We start from the raw sequence: 13,888 nt of genomic DNA on the forward strand, positions 1-13,888 counted from the left end.
TCAACCTTCTGGGACTGTTCAGCTATGCATTGGGTCCAGGATTTCCGAACAAAGCTCACAACATATCCCTTTCATCCGCCGGCGCATGACGCAGACCTCTCAGAACAGGGTTCGGCAAAGGGCGTAGGGAAAAGAAAGACAACCGTGGCAACAAAAAGGTTTCTGCTTTTTACTGTAAGGAAATCCACTGGGCCACTCATGGCGCCGTTTTAAAACGCAATTGCCCACTCCGCATGCCGCCAATGGCGTATTTGAGCAGTTTGCAGATCATGAAGATTGAATATGATTCAAACAAAACATGGAAATTAGATATTTTCTTTGGTTTTATCCACTTTCATGCAGGCTATTTTGAAAAGAGTAGTACCAATGATTGTTATCGTTCTAATATCACGATTATGTATTTCAAGTGACTTTTGTTCACGACCGCAAAAGCCGCTGCATGCCGCCGCAAGCACTGCGGACGAATTCTCGATAATGAATCTTCTCTGTTTTTATTTCTTTTGTTATTTTAATTCCATGATAAGCTCATTCTGGGTGCATGACCTTGACAGCTGGTGAGGCTTAATCTGCCTCGGCAAGGTCACGTGACCTGGCCTCCCAGATTCCTGGTCCGAGCTCTCTTACTTGGCCGCCCTGTCCCAGCACCCGTGGCCAGGCAGCCAGGAGTCGTAGTCGCTGCACAGCCCCCTTATTCAGCAACTGGCTCATGAAGGTCTCCACGCGCTCATGATCATATTTCGCCACATTGGTAAGAGCGGGTTGGTTAAGGGGGGGGGGGTACCCAGCGTGTTTCAGATATATTACTCACCACTGATGTTAGCCATGACCGGGAATGTAACTCAGGTTGCCGTGTTTATAGCACGGGGCATTAACCACTCCACTACCTTTCCAACCCCCATGGCCGGGCATGTCACTGTTATTCAATTCAAGAATGGATTCATTGTTGTCTTAAGTTTTCTCCACCTTGCAAGTTTTTCTTCTGCCAAGTTTTTGCTCACTCCATTAGCCTACATGTAACATTCACATGCCATACATCGTAAATAATAGATTCTCAAGAGCACGATTCGATGTCTGTATCATCCGCGTAAAGAATGTGCGTTTTTTTTATTCAACGAATCAATGCATCGTTATACGGCACCTCCCAGTTCTCCTGGTCCAGCGGGAATCCATCTTTGCTGAGCGGCGTGATGATCACTCACCATGCTCGCAGCCACTTGTGCCGTCCAATCCCCCCACGCCCACCCATGACCCCGTTATCTCGAGTCATCGGCGCAGACGAGGTGATGTACAACAGAACATGTCAGCTCATCAGCATCTTCGGGACCAACGCAGTCGCCACCATTGTTATGGCCATCATTGTTATCATCATGGCCCCGGTGATCTGACCTCCAATGACATTGTAGGTGAAACTTCGTGAAACACTCCGTTGGTGTCCCTCCTGTTACATTAATTCGGTTATCCGCTTTTCTTTGAACATCACTGCAACACAACTGGGATTCATATAGCATTCTAAATATACGCTTCTCAAGTATATAAAACTGCCCCTTTTGTAAGTCCACTGCTAGATGAGTTTGTTTGACCGTACGTCACCATGCTGATCAGTGAAGGTCGGTGAAGTTGGAAGAGGGAGCAGGACCCATTCAGATATCACCACTTCAGTCTGCCATGCTTGCGAATCGAACTCAGTTCACCAGGTTCGCTATATGATACATATGAGTCGCCCATAGGCACAAGAGAAGTGACAGGTCTTGAGCCTGGACTTGAACAGGGGCACGGATTCAGCAACACGGACGGCTGGGGTAACGGAGCCATAAAACGCGGCACCCTGCACAGCCGGGGGGGGGGGTGGGGGTCGCTGGGCTCTGCTTGGCGAGCAGCTGATCGGCGTCAGCGAGTGCCGTCACCCCCGGGCCCGAGAGCCGCGGAGCAGGAGGTGAAGTCATTGTTTTAGTTGGGAGCTCAACGCACACCGATCCGATTTCCTCCGGGATCATCCCCGTGCAGACGCTGCCTATCCCAGCTGCCGCACGGCCAGCTCGCGCACAGGCTCGGAGCGGGAGAGAGCAGTCCTGCCTCCGTTTCCGTCCCTCGTAACCGGACGGGATAATTGTCTCGAGGTTGAAGAAGAACAACACCGGTGGCGTGTGTTTACCCACGGATTGAAGTCACGAATTTTTGGGTCAAACAACTCGCACGCAGTGGGGCCTCCTCTTTAAAAAGATGCCACGGTGTATTTGACGCAGATGCTTTGGAAATGCACTCCCCCCCCCTCCACAAGCCGCCTCTGGCCCCACCGCCAATCCCCACAACATTGCCAAACCCCTTTAGAAAAACAAATGATACTTAACAAAAATATTAATTAATTGGAGTTGGGTGCTGTTAGTCGGCCCACTGTAAGGAATTGCGCACATCTTGAAGTCACATTTTTTTGGCCCAACGCCGTGGCCAGCAAGTAACCCTGCCCCTGGTGACCCCTCCGTTCCCCCTTCCCTCAGCCTGCGGAGCCCCCTCCGTGGAAAGCCGCGCGCACGGAGCGCAATTCCGGGCCTCGCTCAGTCCCGGGAGCGAAGGCGTCCTGGTGAGTGAGCACGGCCCACGGCGCCTGCACACTTTCGAAATCTCGTTCGGTGGCATCGGTGGTAGCGTGTTTGGCACGGGGGCCCCTTGTCCCAATATAACCTGCCCCCCCCACGCTCCCCCTCTTTGCATGGGCCCCGCCAGAACGTGAGCCCCAGTGGAGTTGCACGGCCTGTGCACTTTATAGTTATTCAACTCATGGTAGATCATAAACCTACTGGGCGGCATGGTGGCTAGGATATGGCAGTACAGCAAGTGGGTTCATATACCCGTCTGTGTTAGTCTTTCAGAGTTGTCTCCGTAGAAGAAGTTTTTTTTCTGGATACTATAATTTCCTCTCGCATGTAAAAACAGCCTTTAACACAGAAATGGCCAAACATTAAGCACGTAATGATGCACCATTGATCCTGGGCCTGGTGCAAGGGTTGAATAGGGCCCCCTTTCCATTTCCACCCCATTTATAGCCCACGCCTGGTCCCTTCTTGCCTGTGGGCCTCGGTGCAGTTGCACCGCCTACGCACTCAAATATCTATGCCACTGAAATGACAATCGTACACTTTTTTTGTGACCCATGAGGTTTCTCAGCTGACGGTGGTAAACGCAACGAGCGTGGCTCTCTATCTCGCAACCCTCTCCTTCCTCTCGGCAGCATTGGGGGACCTCGTGCTGATGGGCCCTCAGCTATTGGGGCGGATTGTGGCACTGCCCAGGCCTGGCGTGGGACTCGTGCTTCTGCAGACACCTGCAGGTGAGCACGTCACCACCACGACTAAGGCCACCTAAGACAAAGATCCCCTGTGTATCCGTTAACAGACTGTTGGGGCAAGTGCTGTTAGGAGGCACCTATTAAGGCCGGCACGGCCCACGAGGGGTTGGGTGGCCAACACCACTTCCGGCCACCTTTGTCACCCCAATGCTGATGTTTACACACCGCATCAGGTAAACATTCAGGCTGAGTGAACCTAGGGGAGGTCCAGGACCAGTTCAGATATTAATTACCGATGTTTGTTGTGAGTAGGAAGATACTCCGGTCGCCAGGTTCATAGCACAGTGCGTCACCACCACTGTCACCAACTTTACAACCACCACTGCCACGCCATGACTGCTGCCACCACCACGACCACGATCATCGCCGTCACCGCCACGAAAATCACCACCAACATCACTGCCGTTGCCACCACAACTACCTCTACTACTACTACTACGACAACTCCCACAACCACCACCACCACAACCATCACTACTGCCCCTCCCCCTCCACCACCTCCTTAACCACATAACTGTTGATTCTGAATTGAGTTGAGAACAGATTTACAGAGAGGGTAAAGTGATTGGGTTTAAGCGCGCCTTGCACAGCTTGTTAGGAATGTCAGCCATTTCTCCACGAATGAATTAGAAACTATATTTTGTATAAAACTGTTTTAATATTACGTGTTGTAACACGATAAAATCATAACATAAAGTAGGTGATTTGTTTTTCTTAAACAATTTTTCGTCAAATATTTGCACCGTACCAATTACATTTTCTTTTATCCAAAAAGTGCCATCGTATCTGTCTTCTATTCTTTTAAAATATTTGAAGCAATCTTTACGAGATTGTCAACAAAAAACATATGCTCTCATTACGGAAATATTCTGAACACGCGAATAGATTGCTCAAACACCCCATGAGATAACAACGTAATTCAGCTGATTGTCCGTTGCAGCACGTGTGGGCGGCTGCTATCGTGGGCTGCGCCTGGCCGACATGACCTGGGACGCTCACGTTGGCCAGTGGAGGCCTTCAGCCGCGACTGGGGACAGGCATGTGGCTCACTCAGGTCGCTAGGTTCCGCTGGAACGTTTGTTCGACCAGGCCGCAGTCCGCTGCCTCTTTTGACGGTGGAGTCTTGCAAAAGGAAGGTCTGGGATAAAATGTTGGCACGAATAACAACGCCCTTTGTTTTTACCCAGATAAATCTTATTTTAGTATCAAGACAAATATTCAGGACGGTCCTGTATTTAGTAAGTTTGGCCATTTCCATCCATGAGTGTTTGGCACGTGGAATGAAACCAAAGTACCCAGAGAAAACCAATGCATACAAGGGAGTGATACTCAAAGCTCCATAATGATAGATTCAAAAATCCAATGCTTTCAGCCACTTCAAGCTCAAGCCTGCAACATCTGGTATTTAAAATAAGTCTCTCATCCAAGTACTAACCAGGCTTAATCACCTTAACTTCCGAGTTAGGATGAAAACTGGGTGTATTCAGGAGGATTTGATTGAATGCAAGAACACATCAACAACAGTGCAAAAACTAACGTGAAGCCTGTGGAACTAGTCGTTTTTCATTCCTTCATATTGCTCTATAACATTGGCGAGACCCTCAGTTGGCGGGCGTCATGACTCTATGCAGAACAGTGGCCGATTGCAAGAATCAACCAAAGTGTAAATTCCACTCGAGGACATTTACGCCCGCCGGCCACAGAGCGGCACTCGGGGACAAACCTGTGATCAAGAGGAAACATTTTTTCCTGAAGCCGAACAACAACAAAAAAAACCTGGAAACCGCACAGGCCCTCGGTGGTTGTATCAGTGGCGGTGATGGCTTTCCTTTTCTTCCTGGTGGGAAGTTTACGCCTCTTGCGCCACAACCACCACCATTCCCAGAGGCCCTCTGCATGGATGCGGCATTCCGATCACAGACCACTTGGCGGCAGGGAAAGCCAAACAAACGCCCCGCTTCGGCCGGCGTGGTTTAACTCATGTGCCCACTCTGACCCCTGACCCCTTTCCGCTTCCTCCGTGTGGAGGAGCACAAGCAAGCGAGCACGGGTGGCCCTGCCCAGGCAGTGGGGCCCAGCACCCTGACGGCTCTACTGCGGGTGTAAGGGGAGGGGGGGGGCGATGTGGTTGGGGCCAGTGGGGGCAGGGTGGAGGGGGAATGGTTGTTAGTGACCTGTTTCTTTCAACCCTTTCAAAATGTTTCGGCTCCCAGATGAAACAAGGCCGTAAAAAAGTCAGCACCACGCCTCCAGCTTATTTTTCTATCAGCCAATCAATCACCCGGGCCACAGCAGACGTGTTTATTCTGGGCCCCTTTTGAAGGTCACCCTGGCCACCGTTGGGCTTTTCATTTGGAAAAATGCAGCTTTCGAACTCCAACCATCACGCCTTGGCACGTCCGACGCAAAAACCTAACGGGGCCCACGCTGCAATTCTGTAGCCAATCGCGACGGAGCATGCAGGCGCTCAGACGTGCTGCCACTTTGTACTGTAGCTTGTTTCCGCTGACAGCATGTACACGATGCACCGTGCTGGTTGGGTGGCTCAGGGTCCGGATGACATGGGCAAAGTACTGAGCCAGTATCACAGACTGTGAATTCTCGAATCAAAGCGGCAAACCCGTGATTACATTGGGTTCTCTTTTGTATTGAGTTCATGGTCCCTGCTCGGTTTACCGATAACTGCACAAAAAAAAATGTTTTCTTTCACTTAATTCAGCTTCTCGGGAATTTGGGAATTCAACATTTTGTTTGTATTGACATGCAATGAATACACGTTGGAGGGCATAACATATTTGCCCCGAGTGTACAGTGTATAATATATACATGTTTTGAAGTGTGACATTTTCTGGGTATTTTCTCCACTGTAAGGTGGTGCACACACAGCTGTAAGTGTTCACAAATGGAAATGTCTTCATATTATGTATGACATTTGACCTTGAGCACAATTGCAGCATAAAAGGGCCAAAAACACACCCTTTTAAAAGTGTACTTCAGCAATCTCTAAATACACCAAGTACCCTATCCCATGTGACATCATTGACTTTCGAAACCTCAGCGTCATTTGATTTTGACGTTGTTGCGATGCTGAGTGAGCACGTTGCATCCCTCGACAGGGTTACCCTGAGCATCGCCACACCCTGGGAGGATCGCTCCGTCACCCGGACCGGAGCGGACTCGCCCAGAAGCTTCGCGTCTGCAGGCGAGGGTGGCCTCACGAAGCCACAATCACACCCCTTCCCCCCGACTCTCTCTCTCTCTCCGAGGAGATGTCACGATGGTTAGAGTTTGGGAGGGCCTGCACCACGTAGGTCCTCTCACCGCTTCGCCAACCCGCCCCCTCAACCTCCCACAACCGCTGTTGCCCCCTCCCCGCAACCCCTCCCATCCTTCCATCGCTGAGCTTGGAAGGTCAAAAGGTCACTTAAACAAACCGGGTCTCTGCAGCTTTAGGTTTCCTGTTCAAAGTTGGGCGCAATGAAAATGTGAAGGCGTTTAAAAAAAATAATCTAAAAGAAAACAAAAAAGAAAAGCCGTGTGTTTAAAAGACGATGCACATGGCACAATAATTGTGACTCGGAGAAAACTGTCTAAACTAAACAGAAAGAAAATAAATCGGAGTAAAACGTAGGGAACGGAAAAATACTAAAAGATGTTCAGCATCCCCATCGTAAGCAACACCGTGGAGGACGAACAACTACAGAGGAGGCTCCTGTAGTCCGGCAGGTGGCCGTCAGCAGATGGGGCTGCACGCTCACCGTGCCAGGCCACGCGTTCACAAGCATTGAGCCCATGTGTTAATGAACTCTCCAATGTATTTTCAGGTTTTACAGCATGTTGTTTGGCATGATGTCCGACGTTTTACTCCACGCTCCTAAATAATCTCCCAGCACGTGGAACGAAATGCCAGGCAATGCTCCGAACAACTTGCGCTGCAACCTGAAAACGCATCGGAGAGAGCCGTACAGAAACAACTACGCGCAGCCTCTGCTTTCTAAGCACACCATGCAATAGGCAACTTAAGGGACAGTGGTGGAACATGGCTGACATGGGCCCTTGTGCAAAGAATGACATGGCCCCCCCCCCTCACCTTGTTAAATTTCCCCCTATTTATTGCCCACTGCCTGGGCCCCTCTAGCTCATGAGGCCCTGATGCAGTTGCCACTGCCTGCATATCCGAAAGCTATGCGACTGTTGAAGGAGTCACATCGCAAGCAGCGCCTTTAAACGTTGAAGCCACTCAAGGAGCGCGAGTGACCACCTCCCCCTTTTTGTTTTTTATCCGCGTCAGACGGGGGCTACGTGCGTTTGATTAGCGCTGCCCAAGCACGCACGCTCGTGGGTTCTGCCCCGGGCCTCAGGTGGCTATTGTGAGCTAATTGAGCACTTAGTTGAATGGAGCATGAATCCGTTTGTGTAAAAGTGGAATTTTAATGCGCAATTTAATAAATGACGGCTCGTGGTTTCCATGCAGATGATGGAGCGAGCCGGAGGAGCCTAACGGCAAGGAGCGGAGGTCTTGAGTCTGGGTCAGAGACTGGATCTGGGTCAGCGGTGAGGTCGGGGTCAGCGACCGGAGCAACGGAACTAAATTACGCGCAGCTCGTCTCGGAGGTGCGCTCCTCGGTGCCGTTAGTACCAAGCCATGCCGTGCTCTTGTGCGCTCGCAAACGTGTGCCGTGCATTCGAGACGACAGCTGCCATCAAAAAACAGCAATGGCCTTGCGAGGGCCTGGTCTTGCATAAGCACGAGGCTGGGTCTGTGCTTGGGCCCTGCCGCATCGGCAGGGCGAGTCTTTGATCCTCACGCGTCGTCCAGGGATCATTAAACCCGGGCTTCAGTTTCCTGCGTGGTTACAGCTAAATTAAAGTGAGAGCTTGAAGGGGAAAGAAGCCGGTTCAAACAGCATAATTGCAGGTGGTGCACATCGTCTCCGAGCAGGAAGCCTTGTTAAATGCATCCTTTTGTTTCTCAAATCTCCCAGAAAATGCCTTCCGAGCGGTGCGCAGTCTTCCACCCTCCACCATCGCTCGGCGGCAGAGCCCGTGGGTTTTTTCTCTCTCCTTCCTTCACTTTGTTTTCTCCCCTTCGCTCTGCTCCGAGACGGTAGCCGCAGTCTGTCACGAATGTCTGAAGTGATTCGGGAGCCCCGTAATTGCCGGCTTCGCGTGAGATGGATGTTCCCGAGGCCACCCCCAGCGAGAACGCAGGCCACCCGCCATGACTGGGGGGGGGGGGGGGGGGGGGGCTCGGCTCCTCCTTTAAACCGCGCACCGGGGCAGACCGGCAGCTCACGTTACGCAAGAGAGTTATTCGCAAAGCCAATGTCTTTCCGTCAGGATGAGAGGATGCATTTAAATGTACGGCACGTGTTGGTCCCCCCCCCCCCCCCCACTATTGTTAAAATGAGCAGTGACATTGCCGCAGATGGCTGCAGCCCAGACGGTTTATTGTAAAATTGCCGTGGCATATAAAAAAAATAATGAAAAATATAAAAAGGTTTAAATAGTTCCATACAGAGTTAATGCAGAATGAAAAAAAAAACTTTTTTTTTTGTGCAGATATATTTTCGTAGGAACATGGAATATGAGAAACTCAATATTTCCGCGCCAGGCCCGGCCAAGTGTGCGGTGGCTGGGAACGCAATACGGCGCGACGGCAGCCGGGGCATTCCCGTGCGGGATGCGCTGCGGTGGGATGTGACGGTCTGGGGCCGTGCGACGGTCTGGGGCCACGCGTGACCTTTAAGGGTTACCCGTCTTGTGGCACGGGAACGAAAACCCCCACGGAGCCACTCCGACTCCAGAGGAAGCAGAAAGGCAGCCCCCATCTCGGATGCCTTTGTTTTCTTTCTCTGCTTTATTATTGCTTGTCAGAGAGCCTGACGAGGTGGTATTAATATCGCGTGCAAGCGGGCCTTCCTTGCAGCGCTGCGCAGCGCTCGCGAGACGCGCCGCGTGAGGGGCGGTGAACCAGGAACGGCAGCTTGTTTCGGCAACTTATCAATGTCTCAGCAGCGCACAGCCCCTCTCTGTTATTCCTTTTGTATTTTTAAAAAAGGTTTTGAAGGCTCTTAATTAAAATATTTAATCGTATTTCCCCAAAAAAGAATGGCAGATTTTTTTGGCTCGCTGTTTTCAAAGGTTTTTGTTCATTATTATTGAAATTTAAACTGTGAAAAAAAAAAGGTTTGGCCTCATTTACAGAAGTAATTCACATCTGCTGCGATGCTGGTGAATCGATTTGCGCCGCCACGGACCGCCGCGTAGATGCCGGCGCGTTGTTTAAGCGTGCTTCCGTTTCTGCCTCGCGTACCGGTCCCTACCCGCAGCAGCAGCAACAGCAGCAACAACAACAGCAGAAGCAACAGCAGGAGGAGCAGCAGCAGCAGCAGAAGCAGCCCTCAAACTCGCGCGGAGACACGACCCCGCGACCCCGTGGCATACGACCTTCCACCTCCCGACTGCTCTCTTCTTCCCGGCCAAACACGGCGAGGCGTGGGACCTCCAAAGCAATACCAACACTCCCGGCTCATGTACGGCCACCCTGGCTGAGTCACGGCACACGGACCCAAACCACGACAGAGGCAAAGGGGAAACCTAAACTGTGGGAAAGGCCGAGCTGGTGTTTTTTTGTTTGCGCAGTTACGCGATCGAATAGTTTTCGTGTCGGGCCCAACGCGGTATTTACCAACTCATTGCACATGTCGAGTCGTTTTGTCGATCTGCTGCTGGATGAGGGCCTCACCGCGGCATGCGAAATTGCGGTGGGTAATTTGACCAACGTCGCCACGTTGGTCAGTGAAGGGTCGTTGGGGGCTGGGTGCATAGACGATACAGCATCATACAATACAATGGAAATTGCTGCACTACCCCTCAGCTGGCAATAAAGCCCACTGGCTCAATATTAGAGTTTTGTTTTGTTTTTTACCAGGACTCAGCTGACTCCTCCTCGGTCCCAAGCATCTTGCCTGACCGATCTCATCCGGAGGCATGTGCACCAGGAGGGCCTCCCAGGTAGGCTTTCACTCAACGTAAAAAATAATAACATCCTTTATTTACCCAGGAAGTTTTCACTGTGTCTTAAGACTTCTTTGTCAGGAAGGTGCTGTTTTTGGAAGTTTGGCCAATTCTATTCGTGAGCGATTGGCAAGTGGAAAAGTAAATCGGAAATTCCTGAAGAAAATGCACGCATGCAAGGGGGTAACGCTCAAGGCTCCGCCACAGATGGATTCAAGAAGCTATTGTTGAACTGACATCTCCTGGCCACCTCACAGGGGCCAGGCGTGTACTACACCCACCCAACCTGCTTCAAGAGAGGCTGGCCGGGACATTACTGGAACATTTGTTTCACCAGTCCAGAATCCACTGCCACTTTTGGCAGTGACTCCTGCAAGAGAGAGACGTGGGATGAAATATTGGAACAAATAATAATTCTAGTTGTTTACCCAGAAATACCTCACTGAGTATCAAGACTGGTTTTAAGAGGCCCAAGCCCAAGCCTACAGTCTCTCATCCAAATACTAATCAGGCAAGAACTCTGCTTAGCTTCCAAGATCCACTGGGATTGGCCGCATGGTCATAGACGCCGTTGCATCGACGCTGGCGCGATTTCTGCATCCAGGCCATGGCGGTTCCTTGAACGGAGCAACGAAAAGAAATCCGCCCACCCACGGGAGGCTGTGCTCCATCCGCCGCGCGCTCATAAATAGTGGAGATTCTTGGGCTGCGTTCCCCCGTCGGTGCATCGCGAGGCTGCCGAGCACGTGGGCCAAGAGGCCCGCGTTGTGGAGGCTCCACGTGGAGCCGAGGCCAAGCCTCGACGCTCTCGTTTTGTCGGGGGTCACGCCGAGATGTCCCCTGTTAAGGGGGCGGCGCGCGCTGTGGAATTTTAAAAGGCGGCTTGCAGCTGAAACGCGCGGGGCCAGCCTCTCGTGTCGGAACGCACTATTCCTGGGTACGGGAACACCGTTTAGGAACAGAGGTTAATGGAATAATAGATTTGACTGGAATATGAGCCCTCCCATGGGCACGCTAGGATTCGTGCACGCTACTAAAGGGGCCAAGAGGTACACCGAGGAAAAGATGGATAGGGGGAAATTAGTTCAACCGCTAAAAACAACGGGCTTAACTCGCGCTGAAAACAATGGCCAAATCAAACAGTGCCGAGCTTGGACGAAATTCATAAACAAAAACAAACAACAGCCGCAAGTGACACGACTGATTGTTATTTATTGGAGGAATATATTACAACAGAAACGAGGCGATGGTTAAATCCGTCTTTAAAATAGGATTTGGGAGACAAGTAATGGGCAGCCTTTAGTTCTCTAGGCAGGCAAAGATGCATTCATTCATCAATTCAAATTGATTCTGATGCTCACGATACGGGAACCGAATAGTGCATTTAAGAGTTTATTATGAAAATGTATATATGTTTTATTCCTACACTGTATGTTGCTGTAATGAGTTCATGTGACCCCTGCAGCCACTAGAGGCACTGCAAGGTTGCCAGGAAGTGGCAGTGCTGATATGCTCTAAGAAGCGTGACTTTTCTCTGACTTCTCCGATTTCCTTCCAAATGCTGCACTTATGCACGGAATAGGCCAAACACCCATATACAGTACGCTCTTGAAAAGACTTGAGAGTTGGTGAGGCTTTCTTGCGTAAGTAACTGGCAAACTATATTGTTTTTTTCCCCCGCAATTTTCTCCAAATTGTGCTTTTACCATGTCACGAGTCAAAGAAAATTCAGAAGTCTCAGTGCAGTGGACCACCCCTTGTCAGAGAACGGCCTGTGGAAGCAGATACTTCAGAACTACTTCTGACATCTCAAGTGACCTATCAAAACTAGGGGGCAGCACTTTCACACCCCACCGCGACAAAGAGAGGTGTTTGTCACATGACGGTGAAACTGATAGTTTAATTCTTAGGGCTGAAATGTTGTCAAAGCAAGTTGTAAAAAACTAAACTAATTTGATGGTTATTATGCAGTCATCGGTGACCAGACTGAGACCACTAACTCGCCACACCTGAGAATGTGGTTAAATCACAGGTGGCTGCCTGGATTTAATTCCATGAATTGAGAGGCACCAGCTCAGCGCTCCGACCTCTGAGCCACTCGGCAAACAACAAAAAATATGATTCTTGACTGCATCGTGACTAATTAATCAAATCAAGAGGGAGTTGTATCGTTGTGCTGTCCGGTTGTTGTGGCATTTTGCGATGCTGCCGAGGGCTTCGCGCTCAATGTCGTTTACTCTCCCCATCCGCCTGACAGCGTGGTCACCCTGCCCGCGGTGGAAGAAGAAGAGTCGGGCCAAACGAACCGCGAACCTGGCGGGCGAGAGGAACAACGTGGAACAGCGCCAGTGAACAATGCTTCTGGAGGCCCAAGATCAGTGAATAGCGTTGGTGGTGGTAGTTCAGGAGATGTTGATCCAGTGCAAAGCTGTTTAGCAGACCTTGAGCAAATGGGGAATGGGTCAGGAGACCGAGGGCAATTACACAGCGTTTCAGGAGATGCAAGTCCAGTAGAGAATAGTCCAGTAGATAGTGTTTTAGTGGGGAGTGGTTCAGGAGACCCTCAGGAAATTGAGAGTCATTCAAAAGATACCATACTGGTGGAGAGCGGTTTACAGAACCCTGGACTGGTGGAGAGTGGTTCAGGCACCATTGGTCCAGTGGACCGTTTTACAGGACACCTTGTTCAAGTAGAAAGTGGATCAGGACAGCACGAGACGGATGAAAGTGGAAAACCACCCCTAGGGCCAAGAGAAAGTGAGTCACGGCCACGTAGCCCCGACAGGACAGAGGCAGACCAGACCACACATGGCTATCCAGGAGGCAGTGCCAATTACAGCGATGGGGGTGACCGGCCAAACCGCAACAACACCAAAGAGATGGCCCCAGGGCGATCAGACAGTGCCTCATCGTACCAAGCCCGCCGTGTCGCGATCTGGAGGCACAGCGACTGCACGCCGCCCGACAGCGAACGGCTTTCGGCTCAACAGCGCGCACTCACTCGCAGAGGCAAGCATGGGGTTCGACCAGCGAACATCTTCTAGCAATAGGTTTGCATCTGTCACCGTGGGATCAACGGCATGCGGGGAGCGTCGTGACATTACAACTCGGGTGACGTCACGCCTCTTGCCAAATTGCCCTGAATGTGACAGATTTCGGAGGCTAAGCAGGTTCGAGTCTGAATAGTGCTTGGGTGGGTGACCACCATGCATGTTGTTCGAGGCTGTGGGGCAGCAAAATTCATTGCTGCGCGGTACTACTATGGGGCCGTCCATAAATGACGTCATCCACTTAGGGGGGTGGGGGGTCAGACATTTTTGACGATGTGTGATGAGGGGCAGGAGGGGTTTGAGAAATGTGACGTCACATCAAAAGGTGAAACTTGAAATAAATATAAACACGTTCTACTTAATTAGACGTTTTAATAAATGTTTTCTCCTACAACATCAGAGGGCAGCGCCACATTGAATACGCACTACAATGACAATAGTTTAAAGCAATTTGAAGCATGTTTTATTTTCAAAA

The 13,888-nt window shown here is 50.7% G+C and overlaps 1 protein-coding gene across 3 annotated transcripts in view; it reads left to right on the top strand.

Moving 5' to 3' along the window:
- The window catches only part of LOC144726746 (uncharacterized), a 32,074-nt gene extending 18,432 nt beyond the window's left edge, over nt 1–13,642 (top strand). For 2 of the 3 annotated variants that reach the window (XM_078605606.1, XM_078605608.1), the window contains exons 17-24: nt 2,496–2,578; nt 3,227–3,325; nt 4,284–4,380; nt 6,460–6,545; nt 7,818–7,957; nt 9,676–9,879; nt 10,278–10,360; nt 12,621–13,641. In XM_078605606.1, coding sequence (XP_078461732.1) covers nt 2,496–2,578; nt 3,227–3,325; nt 4,284–4,380; nt 6,460–6,545; nt 7,818–7,957; nt 9,676–9,879; nt 10,278–10,360; nt 12,621–13,407 — 1,579 coding nt within the window. In that variant the 3' untranslated portion in view covers nt 13,408–13,641. Of the gene's footprint in view, nt 1–2,495; nt 2,579–3,226; nt 3,326–4,283; nt 4,381–6,459; nt 6,546–7,817; nt 7,958–9,675; nt 9,880–10,277; nt 10,361–12,620 lie in introns of all 3 variants that reach the window. The other variant, XM_078605607.1, reaches the window with a different exon arrangement.
- Nucleotides 13,643–13,888: the final 246 nt, after the last annotated feature.

This window comes from Lampetra planeri, chromosome 24 (assembly GCF_965212315.1).
Source record: "Lampetra planeri chromosome 24, kcLamPlan1.2.h2, whole genome shotgun sequence".
Lineage (NCBI taxonomy): Eukaryota > Metazoa > Chordata > Hyperoartia > Petromyzontiformes > Petromyzontidae > Lampetra > Lampetra planeri.